The sequence below is a fragment of the Gracilinanus agilis genome, chromosome 1, assembly GCF_016433145.1.
Source record: "Gracilinanus agilis isolate LMUSP501 chromosome 1, AgileGrace, whole genome shotgun sequence".
In the NCBI taxonomy this organism is placed as follows: Eukaryota; Metazoa; Chordata; class Mammalia; order Didelphimorphia; family Didelphidae; genus Gracilinanus; species Gracilinanus agilis.
Genome location: NC_058130.1, coordinates 85,007,197 through 85,031,275, shown reverse-complemented (window position 1 = coordinate 85,031,275; position 24,079 = coordinate 85,007,197). Strand labels below are relative to the sequence as shown.

At 38.6% G+C, this 24,079-nt stretch overlaps 1 protein-coding gene across 1 annotated transcript; it reads left to right on the top strand.

The window, feature by feature from the left end:
- The first annotated feature begins 19,544 nt into the window (after positions 1 to 19,544).
- On the top strand, positions 19,545 to 19,976 carry LOC123230750 (histone H2A-beta, sperm-like). The gene has a single exon (XM_044656910.1). The coding sequence runs from the start codon at positions 19,545 to 19,547 to the stop codon at positions 19,974 to 19,976; it is 432 nt and encodes a 143-aa protein (XP_044512845.1).
- Positions 19,977 to 24,079: the final 4,103 nt, after the last annotated feature.

Below are 24,079 nucleotides of genomic sequence, written 5' to 3'. Positions count from 1 at the left end.
GGTTGCCACATCATTCTAAAGAGTGGTGAGATACATTCCAACAGCTACAGTACTTAAGACTGCTGCTCTATTTAAAAAATGTTCCATAATCCATTCTTTAGAAGTTCATTTATTAATAAATTTCTGTTTTAAAAATATAAATACCCTTAGCTTAAACTTATCAATCAATCTGGGAGTTTTTACTTAGTAGAAGAGAAGGAATAGGCCTTTAAAAACTTGGGTTTGAGGGGGCAGTTGGGTAGCTCAGTGGATTGAGAACCAGGCCTATCGGCAGGAAGTCTTTAGGTCAAATCTGGCCTTAGACGCTTCCTAAATGTGTGACCCTGGGTAAGTCACTTAACCCCATTGTCTATCCCTTACCAAATACTTCTGCTTTGGAACCAATACATAGTATTGATTCTAAATCAGAAGGTAAGGGTTTCAAAAATAAAAAAATAAATAAACTTGAGGTGGAAGTAGGTTAGTTTCAAAACAAAAGAAAGCAAGTTAACAAGTGCTATGTCGAGTAGTAGGGATAGAAAAGAAAGGCAAGCCAAGTAGCTGTTCTCTAGAATTTCATAGCCTAAAAGGGTAGGAAACATGCAACAACAAATGAGATATATATCAAATAAATAAGAGATCATTTAATTGGGAAGGCACTAGCATTTCAAAAATTGATCAAATTTATATAACACTTTAAGGCTTAACATTGTTTCTTAAAAAAACCCAAAACTTTTACCTTCTGGTTTAGTACCAATTCTAAAACAGACAAGTGACAAGGGTTAGGCAATAAGGGCTAAGTGATTTGCTCAGACTCACACAGCTAGGAAGTATCTGAGGTCAAATTTGAACACAGATCCTCTCAGCTCCAGCCCTGGTTTTCTATCCACTATGCTACCTAACTGCTTTAAACAAAGTTTCTTTATAACATTTTTGAGAGAAGTAGTATAAACAGTTTTACTATTACAATAAAGAAACAAAGTTGTAGAGGTGATATAACTAGCCCAAGATCACCCAGTCCTCAATCCTTTTTCTACTAAGCTCCAATGAGATTAATCTACAGCAAGAAGAACCTGTGTTTAATTTGTAAATAAATAGCTAATTTATTGGTGGGTAATTTTGAAAGTGCTAGATCTACATTCAGAGGACCTGAAATCTTGGCTCTCTCTATTAACTGCTATAGAGCAAGTCACTTCACCTATTTAGGTATGTTTACTTTATCCATGTAGGGGTAGGGCCTGTTAACCTCTTCAGCTATATATATTCAATTATTCTGTTGCTGGTTTTTTTTTTAGTTGAGGGGGGAAAGGCAGGGTAGGAGTTGACAAGTAATGATAATTGTAGAATGGAGGTCATAAGAGCAGGAACATACTTTGAGGAATACCAAAGTAGTGTTAATAGACTATTGGTTTTAAATAGGCTCTGCCCAGATGTGAGGGACGTCAGAAATGGTCACTCTGAAATTGGAGCTACTAAGAATCAACCTCAGATGAATGAAATCAGCCCTCTGCAGAAAGCTTTCCTGAAATAACTACTTTGAACATAGAATCAAAATGTTTCAGTATTTGTAATAAGAATTAATGTTTTAATGATTAATGAAGAATATTGAAAAAAGGAGAGTTAGAGTATAAAAAAATTGTTGATACTATGGACTGTTGGTATAGTGGTAGAGCTATGCAGGAGTGGGGGCTTGTCCTGAGTCACTGGGGTATGGGGGAAGTCCTGGTGTGTTTTGCCAGAAGAAATAAACCAGTGCCCAGGGGATACTAGGAAAGGAGAGACTGGAGTCCAACAGAATTTGCAATAGTGAAGTAGAGAAAGAAACAAGCATTTATATAGTTCCTACTATGAGGCAGGCACTGTGCTAAGCACTTTTACAAAATGTTTCATTTGATCTTCACAACCCTCCAAGGTAGGTTATGTTATTATCCCCATTTTACAGTTAAAACAGAGAGGAATAAGGTAAATGACTTGCTCAAGGTTACATAAGTATCTGAGGCTGGGTTTGAACTCTGGTCTTCCTGACTCCAGATCCAGCACTCTAGTGTGGCACATAACAGGCACTTAATAAATAGTTTTTGTATTGAAAAGCAGAAAGAATTTATATAGCAAGTCATCTGCTCATAGACATACACAACAACCTAGATAAGACCTTCTTCCAAGGACTCTCAAGTGGCAGTCTCTAGAAAGTCCAAAGTTCTTTAGCTTATATAAGTGAGCATTTATTAAGGTCCTATTATATACCAGGCCCTGTGCTAAACCCTGGGAATACAAAGAAAAGCCAACTCTCCCAACTCTTAAGGAACTGAGTCAAATGGAGATAGCATGCAAACAATTTATATACAGGATATTTTTATTTCATTATTTATAACAAACAAGTTATATATATACATATACATATATACATATATATACATATATACATACATATATATACATATATATATACATATATATATATATATATATAGGATAAATTGGAAGTAATCAACAGAACATGGGGACTAGGATTAAGAGAGCTCAAAGGAAGCCAGAGAAGTCAAGAGTTGGAGATGAAGAGATAGTTCCAGGTATGAGGCAGAGCCAATGAGGATGCTTAGAGTTGGATGATGGGAATGTCATGTATAAGTAGCAACCAGGAGGCCAGGGCCACTAGATTACTGAGTACATGATGAGATTTAAGGTGCAAGAAGACAGGAAAGAGGACTTCAGCTAGGTAGCTCAGTAGATAGAGCACCAGGTTTGGGAGATAAGAGGTCCTGGGTTCAAATCTTGGCTTCAGACACATAATAACTGTGTGACCCTGGGCAAGTCACTTAATCCTAAATGCCTAACCCTTACTACTCTTCTGCCTTGGAACCTATACTTTACCTTGATTCTAAGACAGAAGGTAAGAGTATTTAAAAAAAGGACTGGAAAGATAAGAAGGGGGCTAGGTTATGAAGGACTTTTAAAGTCAAGCAGGCTTAAATTTTTTTGATCCAACATTTGACCCAACTGAAGGCAATAGGGAATTGATTGAATGGTGGGTGGAAGGGGCATGTGATATGGTTAGACTTGGTCACTTAGGAAAATCAATTTGACATCAGAGTGAAGAATGGACTAATGTGGGGGACGAGGGGAGAGGATACAGGGAGATCACCAGCAACCTTGATAGACTTCTTTTTCTAATAGGAAAGGGTAGATGAAGGCTGTCATATACTGCTAGTAGTTACTGTAGTTCTTTAATTCTTTATGAACATTCTCTTCAGCGAAGCAGAGTTCCACATTTCTTTGATACTGACAGACAGGATCCCCAACTATAGCTGTTAAGAGTTCTAGCGGTGACCCTGAAGATGACTTTTAACATTAGCACAGGAGCAACCACACACAGGATTCTCCTTAACAATCAGCCTCCAGACTTAGCTCTTTAGCAAAGGCAATTACTAAATAGCATAACGAATGGTAGCTGTAAAGCTTCTCTTTCCCAAACCATGGGCATTATCTCCCTTAAATGCATTAAGAGTCTATGGGGTGAAGAGTGGACACAAACTTCAAATACAATCACAATTATGTGTTAAGAGATTACTTTAAGATATGTGTTAAGAGAACATGGCTATGGTAACTCATAACTCCAGAACATTAAGGCCAGGATAGGCTTCCTTTCTCCAAAAAGTACTCTTTCAGATATTGCTGTAGGACATAGTGCTGGTGATAGATGAATTGTTGGATTGAATCTTTTTAGGGCACAGAGATTCAGACAAATCTACTACTGGGATGGCTCCTCCCTCCTCCACCCCCAGCCTATGAGCTCTTTTTAAGCCACGTTGGTTGTCCTGGACAGGGCAACTCACTGGATTCACTGCTTGATGGGCAGCTGCAATCTTTCACTGTATTCATCCCCTGATTTAGCTAGGCAGTGTTATATATAGTGTTTTAGTTAGGGCAACAGTCCTTAGCAAAAGCCTTGGGCACCATCATGAGGTTTATCACCTTCAGAAAAGAGGTTGGAGAGATCTAGGCTCTCCTGTTCAACAATTCTTTGTGATTCAAAGCTAATTCCTTCCGTCAGATATTCCACCTTGGTTTATGATAATCAGTCCCAATTCAGTAGATAATGCTCCCAGACTCCCTTTGGGATCTTATGAAAATGAATGGCTAAGAATAAAGGTAGGCAACATCCTGTGCCCTAGAAATAAGTTCAACACATTTGCACTTGGCCCCTTCATGTGCAGTTGGGCTTTTCAAGATTCACTCTGCCTAAGGTGTGGAATGTTATATACATTTCCGTGTTTATCTTTTCCCTACCTTAAAACTTTCAGCTTTTGCTGAAGTCTCTCCATCATGCTTTATTATGATAGAACATTCCAGAGTTTGACCTCAAACTCCTCTTGAACTCACTACAACCAACTTAGTTCAGGCCCTAATCGTCTCCTGCCTAGCCTGTTATAACAATTGCCTGGAATGCTCTTCTTCCTCATCCCTTGATTATTGGAACTGTTGCTTTTTCTTCAAGGCTCAGCTTAAGTGACACGTATTTCAAGTGTGCCTCTCCTCTGCCCAGTTACTGTGTTTTTGTTTCTATCTGTGCACTCTTGTGTTCCCCCATTGCACCCTATTAAAATATGAGCTCTGAGAGGCCTTAGAAGCCATCTCATTTTTGTATTTATGACCTCAGAGCATGGTCTGGTACATAGCAGTCTTAATAAACGTGTGGTGGTGATTTGATTGATCAGCTGCTCTTTGCTACCCTCTGCTGGATTGTAACTGCTATGGAGCTGTTCCTCCTTCGCTCTAAGGACATTCTTTAGTTCTTTTGTAGTATACTCCAGCCAGCTACATAGAAGCTATTAAAGGCTGCCCTTTGAACTCCTTTCCCCTTAGCTGAAACCCTTATCTGAGTTATGGTCCAAAATTTCTTTTAATTCCTTTCATATCTTTGAGGCAGGAACCTAGGTTCAAATCATCCAGGTATCCCCTGTACTGCCAAGGATCTGGGGTAAAGACATCCAACCCCTTTAATGTCCCTCATTGCCTTGCTAATCAAATTAGGGGCAGATGTGGCTAGTGGCGAAGACAATGCAAAGCTGGTTTAGGAATACTAAATGGGAAATAGTACAAGGTATTGGTGAATCACAATTGGTCTCACATAAAGTCTCTGCCTGAAATAGTGTAGTGTTACAATGGCAGGTGTTAGCTGTGTGTTTTTCTCATAGGCTCACAAACCAGCTGTCCTCTGGAGACACTTTGGTTTATTGATGTCCCTTTTGGTAGCAGGTGCTGGCCATGCTTTCTCCTCGAAGCAGCCTCTTACTCACTGTCCTCCAGAGACACTCTGCTAATGTCCCTTAAAATGGATAATGCCTCTGTAACAAATATCACCAATAAAGAATGAATTAATTAATTAATGAATTAATTAATTAAAAAGAATTTATTTGCAAAGCACTAGGGATGCCACTCTGGGGGTACTGCTATTCTGGGGTTTCTTGTCTGTTAATAGCAGTTAGTCAGTGGTTGAAGATGGTGGTAAATGGGAAGGTGAGACTCTTCTCTTTAAGTATTGCTTTCTTGAATAATCAAGGGCCAAGACCAACAAGATTACTAGACATTTTCCTGATCTCCACAACCTCTTAAACGTCACCAAAGTAAAAACTGTGCCCAAGAAGTAAAAAGCAGTTGCAGCCTTCTTCACAAACTAAGACACAAAGAATCCAAAGGAGGCAACAACCTGATAAATTTACAATACCGTGTTAAAAATTCACCCAGAACCCCCTCTCTCTAGCCCCTATGTTCTGGCAGGGCTGTACAACAGGACCCATAGGCTTCTGCTCTAGGATCACTCAACAATTCATTTGCTGCCTCCGTAATCTCTGCTAGGATACTTCATTCTGTCTGAACATTCTGTGCTAACAAATGATAGAACTTGACTTTGCTCTCTCTTCCTCCACGAGGAGAAGATGTAGATATAGGAAAGTGGAATCTTATTTTCCCTGTGCTGGTAGCATGCATGCACCTCTGCAACAATGCTCAAATGGAAAACAAAGGAAGAGAGGGAACTGGGGCAGGGTTTATGGGATTCCACCAAGGTCTGAAGGAAAAGAGGTTTGTAGCCAACTGAGACTAGTTCTGGCCCTCCAGAAGTCACATGGGGCAGAGATTAAGTTCAATGAAAAGTGAATTTTCCATCTTGGGAAGAAGCTAAAATACCTTTGAAGTTTAGTTCTCTGGTAAATAGACATCAAAGGGGGAAGATTTCAGAAAGTGAGCAAAAGGGAATATAAAGGAAAAGAAAATCCAAAATAAACAACTCTGGAGGAAGAAAACTCAGCTAAAATCCTCAAGTGCAAGCAGATAAATAGGAAAGACAGTAAAAGAACAAAAGATAGACTCAAGGACATCTAAATAAGTCCAAATATTTTAAAATAATATTTCAAGAAAAAGGAAAAATAAATAACACCTGATGAAATAGAGGAACCTATGGACTCCCAAGAGAGCATGGAACTACTAGTAAATGTTTCCAAATTATTTGAGAGGGAAATAAGAATCCTGAAAACAGAATTTATTACCTATATAACAGAACTAGTAGGCAGAATAGAAAAAACTTTAATCAATGTTAAAAAAAATCTTATTAAAGAAACACAAGAGAAAACTACTGATTGGGAATGCAAATACATATAAGTAGAAGACAATCTGGAAGAAGAAAAACAAAAAGCAATAACATTAATTTTTTTTTGTTTTTACTTTCTAATTTATTTTCTTTTTTTTAATTTTTATTTTGAATATTTCCCCATATTTACGTTTCATGTTCTTTCCCTCTCTCCAAACCCACCTAACCCCCCTTAGCTGATGCATAATTTCACTAGGTTTTACGTGTATCATTGATTAAGCCCTAATTCCATATTATTGATAATTGGGCTAGAGTTATCATTTAGTGTCTTCATCCCCAATAAAATCCCCATCAGCCCATGTGTTCAAGCAGTTGTTTTTCCTCTGTGTTTCTCCTCCCACAGTTCTTCCTCTGAATGTGGCTAGTTTTCTTTCTCATAAGTCCCTCAGCCTTGCTCTGGATTGCCGCTAGTAGAGAAGTCCATTATGTTTGATTGTACCACAGTGTATCATCAGCCTCTGTGTATAAGGTTCTCCTGGTTCTGCTCCTTTTACTCTGCATCAATTCCTGGAGGTCATTCCAGTTCATATGGAATTCCTCCAGTTCATTATTCCTTTGAGCACAATAGTATTCCATCACCAATAGATACCACAATTTGTTCAGCCATTCCCCAATCGAAGGACATTCTCTCATTTTCAAATTTCTTGCAACCACAAAGAGTGTGGCTATAAATATTTTTGTGCAAGTCTTTTTCCTTATTATCTCTTTGGGGTATAAACCAAGCAGTGCTATGGCTGGATCAAAAGGCAGATAGTCTTTTAAAGCCCTTAATTTATTTTTACACATTCCTCTATATTCCTTCTAATTCCTTTTTAATCTGGTAAACTCATAACCCTTCAACTATGAAATGTGGCTGGGGAGAAAGAAAGCTCATCTGTCCTTCTAGAGAGATGCTACTTAATGAACCAGCCCCAAGAACAGGCATTGGTTCTGCAGTCTTATCAAGTTCCACCACTGATGAATAAGCAGTTACTTTCCAACATCAGAAATTTTGGATATGTTGGGTGGGTTGGGACATTGGGTTGGACTTGCCTTAGAGGTGTAGTTCAGAAAAGTATATGGTTAAAAGCAACGGAGAAATCAAGAGGCACTGGGTGACTGGTTCAGCTGCTAGGTGATCACACTGGAAGGAAATATGGCAGCCAGATGGTCCCAGAAAAGTGAGTTTGTTTCTCTCATATTGGGGCTATTTAAGATGAGTGAGGCTTGAATGAACTATAAAAGGGAGGGAGGAAAAAAACAGTTGGATTAGCACTGTAGTGGAAGGAACAGGCCAAGGTAAAGGGATAGGGTAATTAATAAAGGTTAAAGAAAGTGACTGTCTTGGTATCAAAAGATACCAAGGGCTGAGCCTAGACTCCATGTTCCTGGAATCAAGGACAACAGGCTGATGAAAATCTTCCCATTCTCACTTAGAAAGCACCCATTTTTATAGCACTTTGCAGTTCACAAAATGGTTTTCTCACAACAACCTGGTAAGGTAGGTGGTGCAGACTTGCCTCTGTTTGACGGATGACAATAACTGAAATTAAAAGAGGTTAACAAGGGGCAGCTGGGTAGCTCAGTGGAGTGAGAGTCAGGCCTAGAGACAGGAGGTCCTAGGTTCAAATCCGGCCTTGGACACTTCCCAGCTGTGTGACCCTGGGCAAGTCACTTGACCCCCATTGCCCACCCTTACCACTCTTCCGCCTAGGAGCCAATACACAGAAGTTAAGGGTTTTAAAAAAAAGAGGTTAAGTATCTTTACTGAGTTCACACACCTAATAAATTTCAGTCAGGATTGAAGACGAGGTCGTCTAGTTCCAATTTTTGCTATCATGCCTTGCCATCTCTGCCTCTCTCTTATTAGATTGTTAGTTGCCCAACAGTTGAGATCCAGAGCTCCTCCTCTTGTGGTGTGGTCCCACATACTCTCTTACTAGATAGATTTGTCAGTGGTGCTAGAGAAAAGGGAGGAACCAGCTGTTTGAGAGGTTCTTGATAAGCATTTCCCAACTTCATTAATTTGCACTCTTATACCACTCTTCCATGCTCCCTTGCTCAAACAAACTCAAGCTGGTGCTTTCTTGTTCTTCCTCCTCACACTTTTCCCTTAAACTTACCTGCAATAAAACCACAGAAGCATAGGATGTTATGTTAGTTCTAGAAAGGGCTTTAGTGGGGCAGCTAGGTAACACAGTAGTTAGAGTTCCAGGTCTGGAGTCAAGAAGACCTGGATTCAAATGTGACCTCAGAGAATTCCTAGCTCTGTGATCTTGGACAAGTAATTTAACCCTATTTTCCTAGCCATTGTTGCTCTTCTGTCTTAGAAATGATACTAAGATAAAAGAGAAAGAAAGAAAGAAAGAAAGAAAGAAAGAAAGAAAGAAAGAAAGAAAACTATCCTCCCTACGTCAGCATGTAACATGAGGAGAGTGGGATGCTGGGAATTGTAGTTTTTAGGATAACAGATTCTAATTACACACCTGGTATGCAGGTGTCCTGAATCCTAGTCAAATCTCTTTCTACATTTCTACGTTTTGAATTTTCTCCCTAGAGAACAATCATTCAAAATGTTTGATGGTTAAGGAATTTGAAATGCATGAAATGAATATTAGAGGTATATCCAGTCTAGTGCCTTCATCCACAATGAATATAGAGCAGAGTTGGCTCTGCATTGATTATAATATGAATGTGTGCCACTTTAATTCTTCCTAGTTTTTCCTTCAGATCATCTCTTTTTCCTGAAACCCTAGAACAGGGGTCGGCAACCTTTTTGGCCGTGAGAGCCATAAATGCCACATTTTTTAAAATGTAATTTCATGAGAGCCGTACAGTGCTCACAGTGCGGCTCCTGTAACAGCGCCTGAAAAAAAAATGATTTTATGGCTCTTGCAGAAAGAGCCATACGTTGCAGACCCCTGACCTAGAGGATGAGTTTTAGGATAGTCTTCATCAACCCTCTGAAAACATCCTCACTATTATATTATCAGATAAGGTTAACCCTAGTGACACTTTATCATATTTACATAGGTTTAAATTAGGAAGTAATTTCTTAAGTTAAACTTTAAGACAAGTAATTCCACTGCAACCTTTGTGTCATGGCACTCTCCTGATTTATATTATGGTCATTTTGGTGACCTTTCATTTCTCTGTTCTTGATCCCTTAACCGATTCAGCTGGCACTTGGGAAAATCAATCTGTTACTGCTTCCAAATATGGAAATCAACTCCCCTTGCAAACATTCAGTCTCACAAAGCAAAGAACAAATTTCATTTACTGAACAAAGAATACAAAAAATACCCTTCCTTTTCCTAGAACCTTAGTCAAGAGAGAATTATCGGGCAGGTAGGTAGCATAATGGATAGAAGAACTTTAGACCTGGACTCAAGAAGACCTGGGTTCAAATCTGATCTCAGACATGTGTAACCTTGGACAAGTCACTTAACCCTGATCACCTAGCCCTCGCTGCTCTTCTATCTTAGAATTGACACAGTAAGTAAGAATTTAAAGAACAAGAAAGAAGTAAAAGGGTCTCTCTCAGTGAAATCCTGATTCCCTAATTCCAGTGGGAAAAAATTTCAGGAGTTCATTAATGAGATTCCATCCCCAATTATTTACCACAACAGTCCTGTCTCCTGGTTGCTCACTGCTCTTTAACTCTCTTTTTATAAATGCAACTTCAGTGTTTTTGAATCGTAGGTCCAAAATGTCCCAACTTGGTAACTTTCTGTCTTATAATACTTCAAATGAAAACCCTCTTCAGTTGTCATGGAAGCATATTTATTTACCCTTTCTAAATAAAAGTATTTCCCTCTCTATGAATCATTCGTCTCTTTTTCTTCACTAGAGTAGCATGCCTTTCACAGGTCACCTCATCTCAGCATGGGGGAGAAAGATTTGGGATGGTTCTCATATTCCCTTTCTCTTTGCCTTTCCATTTCCCACCTTCCTCTGTGACAAAAGGGACAGGCAATGGAAATTACCATGGAGCTCTTACCTGAGAAAGCCTGGAAATAAAGACAAGGAAGAGCAGATGTTTTCAGCTCTAGGTCCCTATGATGTATATACAAGTTGGTAGGGGCAGAAAGTGGGGGTGGATTCTTTACCATGGTAAAGATTCATGTCCTTGCTACATAATTATTAGAAATATACTCTAAAGACATCTTGCCTACCACTGTGCCCTTCTCCCCACCATGTTCATATTCATAGCTATGTTATTTGTAGGATCAAAAAACTGGAAACAAGCTTCCGTCATTGAAATTTAACAAAAGGATAAATCGAGGCAATTATCTGAGCAAGAAAACTTTTATTAGCAGGGGCATGCTATCTGTTAATAATGGGTCAATGTCTAAGCCTCCATTTATGCCAAAGACCCAAAGCAAGAGGATAGCTTAAAATGAAGAATCACTAGATTAGATGAGCCCTAAAGAGGTTTCTAGTTCTACCCTTTTGAAACCTAAGAATTAGAGTTGTCCAAGAATACAGTAGGATGATTAGAAATGCCTGACATATAGGAGACAGTTAATAAAATTATCAAATTAAAGGTAGGAAGTTCCCTTTTAATGGAGATGTTTAGGTGGAATCTTTGGTGATCTTTCTTGGGGATATTTTGGAAGTGACTCCTTCTTCAAGGATGGATTAGACTAGGGGTTGTCTAAAATACTGTAATTACATGAAAAAGGGCAAATTAAGTTGATATAAATTGAGTATGACTGACTCCTGGGATTTCCTGATCATTTGTAGAGTAATAGAATAAATTTAGTGGATTTTCCTGATTCTTTATTGATGGCTTTCTCCTCTACACCAGGAAGGCAATATTCCTGTGGGTGGTCCTTGCTCTTGCTTTTGGGATTTCTGAAGCTATTTGGGATTGCTGAAGCTCTCATTCTGGCAAAAATGTCTACAGGTGAGTTGGTGATGAAATCTTATGAGAGAAGCAGAGTTAAAAGAGACCAGAGGAGAAGCTTTTCTATTTGCAGAGTGGCCTGAAGGAGCATCTGAACTTAGGGAGTAAGAAAGGCATAATTCTCTGGAAGGTTCTCCCCAGTAGCCTGTTCTTCCTGCCCAGAACCTGTCTAGTTTGCTTAGAGGGAGGAGACCTATTGTGCTTCCAGGGCCTGGGAAGCCAGGACTCTGGCACACTAGCCCTAACCTTAGTTATCTCCTTCATCCCCAGGTATTTCTTCTTTACTCATGGGAGACACAAAAGTGACTTCAAAGATGGGGGAAAATGTCACCCTTTATTTTAGGGCAGACTTCCAGTTATCAAATCTCAGTGTTACTTGGTATCGCCTCAGCCAGCATGGACCAAACACCATGGTGCATAGTTATCATTTTGAAGCTGAGCAGATAGAGGACCAGGCTACAGAGTTCCAGAACCGTACCTCCCTCTCCATCAGGCCAGGGGAAGTGGTGCTGACTTTGAAGGATGTGAGGCTGCAAGACAGCGGGACATACAAATGTGTCATGGAGGATAGCCGACATTCACTAGTGGGATATGTGATTCTCCAGGTGGCAGGTAAACCATGACTTCCTTCCTTCTCTATCATGAGAAGTCTTCTTCAAACAGTGCTCAAATCACAGTATCCTTCTCAAGAACCTTCAGCATGGAAAAGGGTGTACATGTACATTAGAGATCTGGAATGGACCTCAGGGACCATCTTATAGTCTAACTTTCTCAATTTACAGAAGAGAAAGCTGAATATGGTAGGTTAAGAAATTTGCTCGTTCTCATTGGTAATAAAATATCACACGCAGGATTTTTTAAATCCTAGGTAAATAGGTCAGGTGTTATCTGCATTGATAGGTGAGGAAGTGAAATCCAAGAGAGGTCAAGGTCGTAAAGCTACAAGCTTATTGCATACTAACTTGCTAGTTTGTGGCAGAGTCAGAACTAGAACTCAGGTCTTCTGATAGAGCAGGTCTATACTCTTTCACTATGCTTCTGAATCAGGGGCTATGGTGCTCGAGTGAACTGTAATGGTGACTGGATATCTTCTCCCCACAGCCCCAAAAGAAACTTTACAAGAGGATGACGACTCATTGGTGATTTATTCAGTGGTGGGGCTCTTCCTTGCAGGCCTGGCGGTATGGATGATTTCCTTCAGTGTTTTATGTAAACGGGGAGACCTGGAGTGCCCCAGGAACTGGGACCAGGAAATATGACATGAATATTGGACACTGAATAACTGGTAACTGTTTGACTAATGACTTAATAGTCTCACACCCCTATCCTTTCACTAAACAGGCAACAGGGCATCAGAACTAGAGCAAAATGTGCTCTTAACAAAAATTTTGATATCAGTCATTTACATTTTAATGTGACTTTTTAGTTATTTCTCTCAGAGGGTTTTTGTTTTGATTTTAATCTTTTTTCTTCTAATTATATGTAAAAACAATTTTTAACATTTTTTAAACCTTTACCTTCCATCTTGGAGCCAATACTGTGTACTGTGTATTGGCTCCAAGACAGAAGTGGTAAGAGCTAGGCAATGGGGGTCAATCGACTTGCCCAGAGCCACCCAGCTGGGAAGTGTCTGAGGCCAGATTTGAACCCAGGACCTCCCGTCTCTAGGCCTGGCTCTCAATCCACTGAGCTACCCAGCTGCCCCCTTAACATTTGTTTTTAAAACTTCTGAATCCCAAATTCTCTTCTTCCCTTCCTTCCCTTTCCCATCCTTCAAAAGGCAAGTAGTTTGATATGCATACATGTACAATTGTTTAAAATATGTTTCCTTATTAACCCCAATGATAGGTATCCCTTCAAATTCCAATTCTTTGCTGCCACAAAAAGAGGTTCTGTAAGTATTTTTGTATGTGTTAGTCCTTTTTTTCCTTCTCCTCCTCCTCCTCCTCTTCTTCCTCTTCCTCCTCCAAAGTAGTGCTGCTAGGTCAAAGGGCATACACAATTTTATAGCCCTTTGGGCATAGTTCCAAATCCTCTCCAGAATGGTTGGATAAGTTCACAACCCTGCCAATAGTCTATTGGTGACCATCCTAATTTTTCCCCATCTCCTCCAATATATGTCATTTTCCTTTTCTGTTATATTAGCCAGTCTGCTAAGGTTTTGATTTGCCTTTCTCTGTCAATAGTGATTTAGAGTCTTTTAAAAAAATTTTTTTAAAACCCTAATCTCTTTTTATATATATCCTTCTATATTAATTTTATTTGTTACAGGGCTAGGCAATGGGGGTTAAGTAACTTGCCCAGGGTCACACAGCTAGGAAGTATCCGAGGCCAGATTTAGAGTCTTTTTATATGACTATAGTAGCTTTGATTTCTTCTGCAATTTGCCCATTCATATTCTTTATTTACTATTTAGCAATTGGAGCATGACTCATATTCTCACAAATTTTATTCAATTCTCTATATGTTTGAGAAATGAGGCCTTTATCAGAGAAATATGCTATAAGATTTTCCCTCTATTTTTCTACTTTCCTTCAAGACTTGGCTTCATTGGTTTTGTTTGCACAAACCATTTAAATTTAACATTATCAGAACCATCCATTTTACATCTCCTAATGCTATCTCCTTTTTGGTCATAATTTCCCTCCTTATTCATAGATCTGAAAGGTAAACTATTTCATACTCCCTAGGGGATTATTTCTATAGTAAGTCTCATGCAATTAAAAGACTTTGATCCCTTCTGAAGGAATTTTAGATCTCAGTAAAAAAAGTGAAGAAAGCATGTTTTTTAGAGATGAAGTATGATTTCTTTGAACTCCTTCAAAATCATATCACATCAACAGATTTAAGGTGAATAAAGTCACCATGTTCCCTCCCCACCAAACTGCTGTTCAAACCAAATGTTCTTTCAACCCTCCCCCTCCCTTCTCAATCGAGGTCTAAATTTACACATTTAAGTTTTATAAAAATGTCTAGAAGTTTTTTTTTAAAGATGTCACCCTGAAACCAAACCATTACTAAAATACGTATTATATTGGTGGTGCCTTTTGTCTTTGTGTACCAACCGTTTCCCAGTTGGATCCTTCAGTATAACAAAGAAAAACTAAGCATAAACATCCAATATAGGAACATTATTTTGTCCTAATAGTCCTATATATGCAGCTGATTTTATAAAAATTAGGAATTTAAGAAACTTTGCTAAAAAACAACTTAATGAATCTCTAAACAAACCAATAAAAACCCTTTAAACAAACTCCATTTCTCAAAAATATTTTTAAAACATTATTAATATATCCGGATCTGTGAATTTCTTCAGTGTGACAACACTGAGCACACTGCCTGGCATATAGTAGGTGCTTAATAAATGTTTATTGAATTGGTTTATTAGATGAATTCTACAGCATTGTGTGAAACAGGTGGATCTTAAGTGATTTGCTCAGTCATAGTTAATATATGTATACACATGTTTGAGTCTCATCATAATCAATGATTGTGATGTCATGATCAACTTACCTATTGTTAAAAGACTTCTCTAGGCTGGCTTTCAGGCTGGGATTCTTCTATAAAATGGGCATCTTGGTGGGACTGACCCTCAGCTTCAATGATTCCAGTGTAATTAATTATATCAGGTTCTAATTGATATGCTAATAAAACTCAAAAGACTAGGTGATAAATTACAGTGCCAGTTCATTAATTTTTAATGAGAAATGGAATGAGGCAGCTAGGTGGTTCAGTGCATAGAGTGCTGGACCTGGCATCAGAAAGATGTGAGTTCAAATCTGGCCTCAGATATTTCCTAGAAGTGTGACCCTGGGTAAGACACTTAACCCTGTTTGCCTCAGTTTCCTCATCTGTAAAATGAACTGGAGAAGGAAAAAGCAAACTACTCCACTGTCTTTGCTAAAAACAAACAAACAAACCCATGGACAGATAATATGATACATGGATCCACAAAGAGTTGAATACAACTGAATCCTGACAAATAACAAGAAAGGATGCTCAGCATTAATTTGCCTTTGATTGAGTAGCCCATTGTGGTGAAGAAAAAACTCTAGATATAATATTGCCTGAGGATTTTTTTTAAATCCTGCTCTGATACTTTAAGGCCTTCAACACAAATCATTTGAACCTCTCTGGGTCTCAGTCTCCTCATCTTTGAAATGAGAGATTTGCACTAGATGATCTCTCTAAGGTCTCTATTTGAGGATTGTGGGGGCTAATTATAAGGGTGAACAGACTCTTCAGGTTGATCTCCAATGTTTAACAGCTAATTTTAAAACTTTAAAAATGTTTTTTCCTTTCTTTATAATTCCTGTATAGCATAGTGTCTGGTATATAGTAAGTGCTTAATGAATGTTTATTAATTGTTTGTATAAATGACTAAAATCATATGACAAACATTACTCCTGAGCTCTCTCCTAAAAGGGACAAGGAAAATTCAACATTGCAGTGAAATTTGTTAAGGATATGCATTATTTTAGAGAAGAATTACAGAAGGCTGGATTCTTAGACCCTTTGCAAGTGCTTAGAGTGCGAATGCTTCTTTCAGCACCCTTGAATCTTTCCAGATGATAGGTACATTGCTCTGGACCTCTCAGATTTCTTCTAGGCTTAGACTAACTTTCTCTCTACTAATAGAAGGACCCTAATTTGTGTTGGAGTTGTAATTGAAAACTTTAGCAGCAGTGTGATTTGAGGCTGGATGATTTTATCAGTGACGTCCCTTCTTCAAGTGTAACTGTAGCTGAAAACTTCTGAGCACTAGCTGGTTACAGGGTCTATCCATATCTAAGCTTGGGGGGGGGGTGTCATATTTTCTGAGTTTAAGTTGGTCAGAGCACAGAAGCCTAGCTTGTGACCAGTCCTTTCCTTCATTGTTATCAGACTCTGACCTTTACCAGTATCCCATGTCTCTTGTCTGGAGGGAAAACCATGATGGTTCGCATAATTAATCTAAATACGATAAAAGATATATTGATGTCAGTGACATTGAGGGATGGTGGTTATCTCAGGATTCTACTTAGCTTGGATACAAATAAATATCCTAAGAAGGACCTTGACTAAAGCTATTGCTGTCTTGGTGAAGGGAGAAGGGAAGGGAACAAAACCTTTTGTAAGTGAAAAGAAAAAAACCTGTTATACTTTTGACGATCAGACTGACAGGGCTATATATGTAGCTATGCTATATATACACTATGTAAAAGAAGCTATGTTTTCGAGAAAACTGTTACTTTTATTAGGCAAGCAAAAATTATTAGAATAAATCCTATTTAATAAAAGTTTTTAGTCTTTCAAAAAGGAAAGAAATCTCAAATGTATTTTACTCTGATAGTTATAGTAGACAATAAATTATAGTAGTAATAATATAGGTTTGATTCATCACTGACACTCACTTCTGCAGCTAGGAATTCATACATTAGCAACACCTTGAACCCCGCGTGGTCAAGAAATGGCACTGGTTGATGGAGTGGCCATTCAGGACACCCTTCTAGTTCTAAATTCTATGATCTTATAGCAAAAGGACTGATTTCACTCATTCTAAGGGATAATTCCTTTCTAGTGGGTGAGTCTTAGGGCAGTGGGTAGAGTACAAGATCTGGAGTCAAGAAGACTTGAGTTCAAATCCAGATTTAGACACTCGTTAACTGTGTGACCCTGGGCAAGTCACTTAACTGCTGTCTGCCTTGTTTTTCTCAACTGTAAAATGGGGATTAAAATAGCACCTATCTTCCAGGAGAGTTTGAGGATAAAATGAAATATTTGTAAAGTGCTTTGCAAACCTTTAAAAATATTATATAAATACTAATTGTCATCAACATCATAACTCTTGGGGGGAGCCTGCCTCTACTGAGTGGGGGCTGCCTTTGCTTACAGTCACTGGTTCAGTAAGTCCTTTAGCCCAGGGATCTAGGGAAAATTGTTTAAGAATTAGTTAATGGCTTGTACATAGATTTCCCCAAAGGGAGCAGTAAAAGAGGTGCTCATAGGGCAATATCACTTTGAGGAAGGGAAAACAAAAGAAACAAGACTTTTATTAAAAGTGCCTCTTATGTGCCAGGCACTGTGCTAAGCACACTACAGATATTATCTCTGTCCCCATAACAACTCCAGGGTAGTTGCTATTATTCATATTTTACAGCTGAAGAAACTGAGGCAGACAGAGGATAAGTGATTTGCCCAGGGTTACATGCTAGTATCTGAGGCTGGATTTGAACTGGAGGGAATGATCTCCTCTCCCCTGTTTTAATCTGTCACTGGAAATATAGCCAAAGAAAGGGGCCAGCCTGGAGTTGGTTTCCTCTTCTTCCTCCCCACAGCTCAGGCTGCCTTTTTCTAGCCACCTTGCACATAAGATGGCAAAGAGGAAGAAATGCTTCATGGGGTTATCTGTGGAGCAAGCCTCATGATTGACCAAAAGCAACATATGGGCTTAGGCAAGGAAGAAGTTTACCTGGTTTTACCTTCCCATCTCCTCCAGGATATCAAGGTGGTTTGTAAAACGGGGATGGGGGCAGTTGAAATAGCAGCTGGAGCCCTGCAAGTCCCCCCTGCCTTCTGGTTTGGGCCCTTGAACTGCAGGTTCTCTCTTTTCCTTTATTGGTCCAAACCTAAGACAGGTACTGGAAAAATCTAAATGAAAGTCCATGAATGTTTTTTATTAAAAAATAGCCAATTGGGCAATTCATCATCTCAAAGGGTAAGCTTCTTCCTGATGAGTCAAACATCTATTGGAGTGCTGGCTTGATGACTTTTTCTCATTTTTAGGGATTCTTTTATCTAAATAATCAGCCATGTAGAATGCAGGCACCTTTTCCCCTGGAGAGATGACAAGTTCTTGCCTTTTGGTTCACCAGATGTTCACCCTACTGGCAGGATAAATGATTTTATACATATTATAATTGAGTAGGATACAACTTTGTTTACCATCAGTTACAATCTAGTCATGTTGTTCTATTATCCGAAACAGGCTTTACTTGAGAAGGCTGATGCTGGGGAAAGCTGTCCCAAAAATCATAGTGTAGTTTTAAGCTTTAATAGGGTAAAACTGCACTCTGATTTTGGGGATACTCTGTATAAGGGCATGATTGTGATGTAAAAAACACAAAGGCATTTTTTCTTAAAGAAGACAAATATGTCCTTGGGCTATTACCCCTTAGTCTCCTTTTAAAAAATTATTTTTATTTAAAACCCTTATCTTCTTTCTTAGAATTGATATTAAGTATTGATTCCAAGCCAGAAGAAAGTTAAGGGCTAAGCAATTGGGATTAAGTGACTGGTCCAGGGTCATACAGCTAGGAAGTATGAGATTGGATTTGAACCCAGGACATCTCATCTCCAGGCTTGGCTCTTTATCCACTGAGCCACTTCACTGTCCCTTTGGCATAATTTAATGGACTTTTACTGCCTCCTAATGTCCCTTTTTCCTTTTGTTAGCACTTTTATACATAATTAAAAAATAGTTATGAAAAAACGTGACCCTCCTTAAAAGTTTCACATAGCTGTCATGAGTATTTCAGAAATGCCTCTCAGTGCCTAGCCAAAGGATTTGTTTTTCCTGAAAACTGTTGTCCAAGCAGCCTTGTACTTTATAGAGAAAACTAGATTTTCAGTGGGACCTGAGTACTGTTTTCTGGCAGTTCTTTACTTACTAGTTAATTTCCTGAAGCATTTTGTATATGATTTGCTCACAAATATGAAAGTGAAAATGTAAAAATACTTGCTTTTTTTTTTCTAGTTCATTCAAAGATAAATTAGGTTAACAACTGATCAATGAACAAGTTGCACAGGTAGTGGCCATACAATGTTCTAGGCAAGGGCCCTAATAGGAAGTGTTGACGGAAAAGGAGAAGGTGATGACATCATAATCAGCTAGGGTGGTCATCTCGCCTCACAAAGGACCCAAGCTCCTGATTGGCTGCCCTCTGACCAATTGAAATAAGGCATCTGGTATATAAAGGATTCCCCTAGCATGCGGAATTTCACAGGCGCTTGGACCAGTTGGGGGATGTTAGCGGAGCTCAGGCTAGCACCATGTCTGAGAAACGGAGCCACCCAGGACCCTCGCATCCCCGTGCCCGAACCCGCTCACGCTCCTCAAGGGCCCAACTACAGTTCCCTGTGAGCCGCGTGGACCGCTTTCTGCGCCAGGGCCACTATGCCCAGCGGTTGGCATCTGGTGCCCCTGTTTTCCTGGCTGCTGTGCTGGAGTACCTGACTGCTGAAATCCTGGAGCTTGCAGGCAATGCTGCTCGTGACAACCAGAAGAGCCGCATCGCTCCCCGCCACGTGCAGCTGGCTGTACGCAATGATGCTGAGCTCAACCAACTCTTTGGAGACGTCACCATCTCACAGGGTGGAGTCTTGCCCCGCATCCATTCGGAGCTCCTGCAGTCTGTGAACAAAGGCCAAAGTAGCCGAAACCTTGGAGGAAATTCTTTTATCCAGACAGTAAAGACCAAATGAGCCCCAGCTCATGGACCCATCAAGCGAGCCCAGCAAGGGTAGCCACTTCCTTTATTCTGGGTCCTCCATCTCTCCACCCCGATCCCACTAACTCTATTAAAAAGAGATTAAAACTCGGAATAACATTGTCCAGTTTCCTCATTCACCTTGCGCCACGCGCCCAGCCTCTCCACTCCACTGCAAACTGGGTCATTGGTATATGACTCTTTCTTTGCTCCTTAATCACTGGAACTGTGTTTTTTTTATTAGATTCTTCTCTCTTTTTTATGTGCCATTGATGATTTTGAGGGTTATGCTCCTAATAGTTCCATTTTCCCCATAAATCTTGTGATTTTTATTTCACAATTTTTGCATAGTGCAGTGATTTTCAGGAATGTACATTCTTTTATAGCAAAATGTGAGGCGAGAATTTCTGAAGTTTGAGTCTACTGTGGTTTTCTAGTACATGCATTTGTGTCTCCCTTGGAGTTCACTCTCAAGAGATTCAAGTTCCCAGAGGAATTATTTTTGATTTTGTTTTTCCTAGTGTGCATCTGCTATCTGGGAAAGAACTTTATTTGGTTTTGGAATAGCAGAAGGAGTTCAACCATTGATGAGATCTGGTCTCTGAGGAAGACTGTCCCTCTGTAAACACATAAGAGAATACTTCAAGAAGCATTCTTTTATCTGATACAATGGCTGACTAGGAGTTGGAAAATTCTCGCAAGCAAACCAGTATAACATGGCTTTTAAATTTTTTATTTTATTTTTCCCCAATTAAATGTAAAAAAATGTTTCCAACATTTTTCAAAGAATATTCATCTCCCTTGAGATGAGATAAGAAGCAATCTTACATAGATTTTACAGGTTTTACACGTGCAATCATGTAAAAGATTTTTCCATGTTAATCCTTTTGTGGAACAAATAGAAAAAATTTGAGTGAAAATAAATTTGCTTTGATCTAGATTCAGATTCAGTTCTTTTTCTCTGCAAGTAGATGGTATTTTTTTTTTATCATGAGTCCTTTTGGATAGTTTTGGATCATTATATTGCTGAGAATAGTTGTTATTCACAGTTGTTCATTGTAACATATTTCTGCCACTAATGTTTTCTAGGTTCTGCTTATTTCACTCTGCTTCAACTCAATTTTTCCTGGCTTTTCTGAGTTCCTCCCGCTTGTAATTTTTACAGTGCGATAATATTCCATTATGATAATAAACTATAACTTGATACTCAACCATTCCCCAATTGATGTGTATCCAACTCACTTTCCAAATATTTGCCCCACCCTGAAAAGAGTTGCTTTAAAATATTTTTGTACACTTTTTCTTTTAAAATCTTTTTGGAATACAAACCAAATATAATGGTATTGAATCAAAAGGTTTATATACTGTTTTATAGTCCTTTGGGCTATAAATTGTGCTCTCCTGAATGACTGAATCAATTTACAACTCACACTATAAATACATTCATGTCCCAGCTTCCCTATATGGCCTCCAAATTTTTCTGTCATAATAGCTGATATGATAGGTGTGAGGTGTGGTACCTTAGAGTTGTTTTAATTTGCATTTCTCTAAATAATAGTGATTTAGACCATTTTTTTGCATGAATCTAGATGGCTTTAATTTCTTTGAGAACTGCTTGTTCTTATCCTTTGATCATTTATCAATTGGGGACTTGTAACTTCAATATTTAACTCAGTTCTCTATGCATTTGAGAAATGAGGCTTTTAATAGATTTGTAAAAAAAAATAGTTTGCATCATTGTAGTTACTGAGTATTACTTTCCATCCTATTTACTCCTGTTAAATTTCTGACCTCAACCTACCCCAATTTGTCTTCTTTTCTATCAAGACAGCTTTCTAAATACTCCATTGTGTATGTCCTACCCTCATTGAGCCAATTCTGATGAGAATAAGGTTCACTTGCTCTTCTCTCTATCTCCCCCATATCTTCCCCTTCACTGTGAATACTCTTTTCTGTGCAATAATTTATTCCATTCTGTTTCCTTTTCCCCCTCTTCCCAATGCATTCCTCCTTCTCATGCCTTAATTTAATTTGATTTTTTATATCATATCATATTCAACTCATACCCTCACTTTCTGTCTATATAACTGCTCTAATAATGACAAAGTTCTTTGGCATTACAAGAATTATCTTCCTATATAGAGATGTAGACTATTTAACCTTATTGAATGTCTTTTGATTTCTCTTTCCCTATTTTTTTAAAATTCTTTTGAGTCTTGTACTTGAGTCAAATTTTCCATTCAGCTCTGGTCTTTTCATCAGGAATGTTTGAAAGTTCTCTATTTCATTGAATATCCACTTTTTTCTTCTGAAGGATTATGCTCAGTTTTGCATAAACTCAGTTTGGTCAAAGTCCTAGCTGCTTTGCCCTGTGGAATATCATATTCCAGGTCCTTGGATCCTTTAATGTAGCAGCTGCTGAGTTTTGGGTTATCTTGACTGTGATTCCATGATATCTGAATTTTTTTTTGGCGGCTTCAATATTTTCTCCTTGATTTTGGAGTTCTGGAATTTAGCTATAATATTACTGGGATTTATCCTTTTTGGTATTTGTTTTAGGAGGGGATTGGTGGATTGATTGTTTCAATTTCTATTTTGTCCTTTAGTTCTAAAATATCATGGCAGTTTTTCTTGATGATTTCTTAAAAGATGATAGCTAAGCTCTTTTTTTTTTTTTAACATGGCTTTCAGGTAGTCTAAATAATTCTTAAATTATCTCTCCTGGATCTATTTTCTAGTTCAGTTATTTTCCCCATGATATAGATTTCACTTTTTCCCAATTTTTTCATTCTTTTGATTCTGTTTGCTTCTTGATGTCTCATGGAGTCATTAGTTTCCCACTTGCCCAATTTTAATTTTTCTTTAGTTATGGTTTTCTTGAGGGAGCTTTTGTGTACCTCCTTTTCCATTTGGCCAACTCTACTTTTTAAAAAGTTCTTTTCCTCTTTTTCTAAAGGTCCAATTCTGTCTTTCAAGATCTTTCTTCTCTTCAGTGTATTTTGTATATCTTTCCATTTGGTCAATTCTGCTTTATAAGAAGTTCTCTTTGAATTTTTGTGCCTCCTTAACCAATTAACTTATTGTATTTCTGAAGATATTAATTTCTTCAGTATTTTTTTTGTTCCCCTGTGGCTTTCCCTCCCCTGTGGCTACAAATACTGATGTATACACTACTCCTCACCCTGGGACTACACCCAGGACTGCTACCTACTTCTGTATTTAGGCAATGAAACAAGAGTGCTTGAGCAAAGAGACCCTTGTAATTTCCTTATGAGCAAATATCAGACCCCCTCTACCCCTTACCATCTGTGGCTGAGAATTCCTGAATCCTTGGCTACTGCTTCAGTTGCACCCAAGATCTGTTGCCTTAGTGAGATCTTCTTTGATGAGCTGGGCTCTGGTTCCACCTTCACCCTGGTGTACTAGATTCCTTGTGCTGGCCTTTATAAGTTGTTTTGGATTGGAAAATTACTTCATTTTGTCTTTTTGGGGGGTTATGCTACTCCAGAATTCTTTTTGAAGCATTAAAATGAAAGCATTGCTTTTTGGAGGATTAATTTGGTAGAAATCAGATGGGCCCCTGTACCTTTTCTGCCATCTTGGCTCTGCTCCTAAACAGCTTTTCTTAGATGTCTTAAGATGTTCTGTGTCCACATCTTCCCTCAAAATTCCATGTATTTAAAAATCCCCAGTCCATTGTATAAGATGGACCTTTATATAATTTCTATTTCTATATAACTCACCTGAAAGGCACACAACTGAATTCCAGGTTAATCCACCTTAGAGGAAAGTTCATTCAAGTGATATAAAGCCTGGGTGTTATTATTTATAGTACCTTGGGATCCTGACCTGATGCAGTCAATGGGGGAAGGGGGTTACAGCAAGCAGTGTCCTGATAACTCTACAGTGACATACTTACTGCCACAGGAATTTAAAAGCAAAACATGATCAGGAAAAAAAACCCACTGAGTTGCATCACAATGCCATCTATTAGCCTTTGTTAGCTGGACTAAGGTAGTTGCCATAATCGCATCCAGATTTTTAAAGGAGAAACTATTCTGAAGCTTTAAAGGAGGAAATGGATAATAAAATTATACT

What these genes read in the sequence shown, in the direction of transcription:
- LOC123230750 (XM_044656910.1), top strand. Translation starts at nt 19,545, where the DNA reads ATGTCTGAGAAACGGAGCCACCCAGGACCCTCGCATCCCCGTGCCCGA.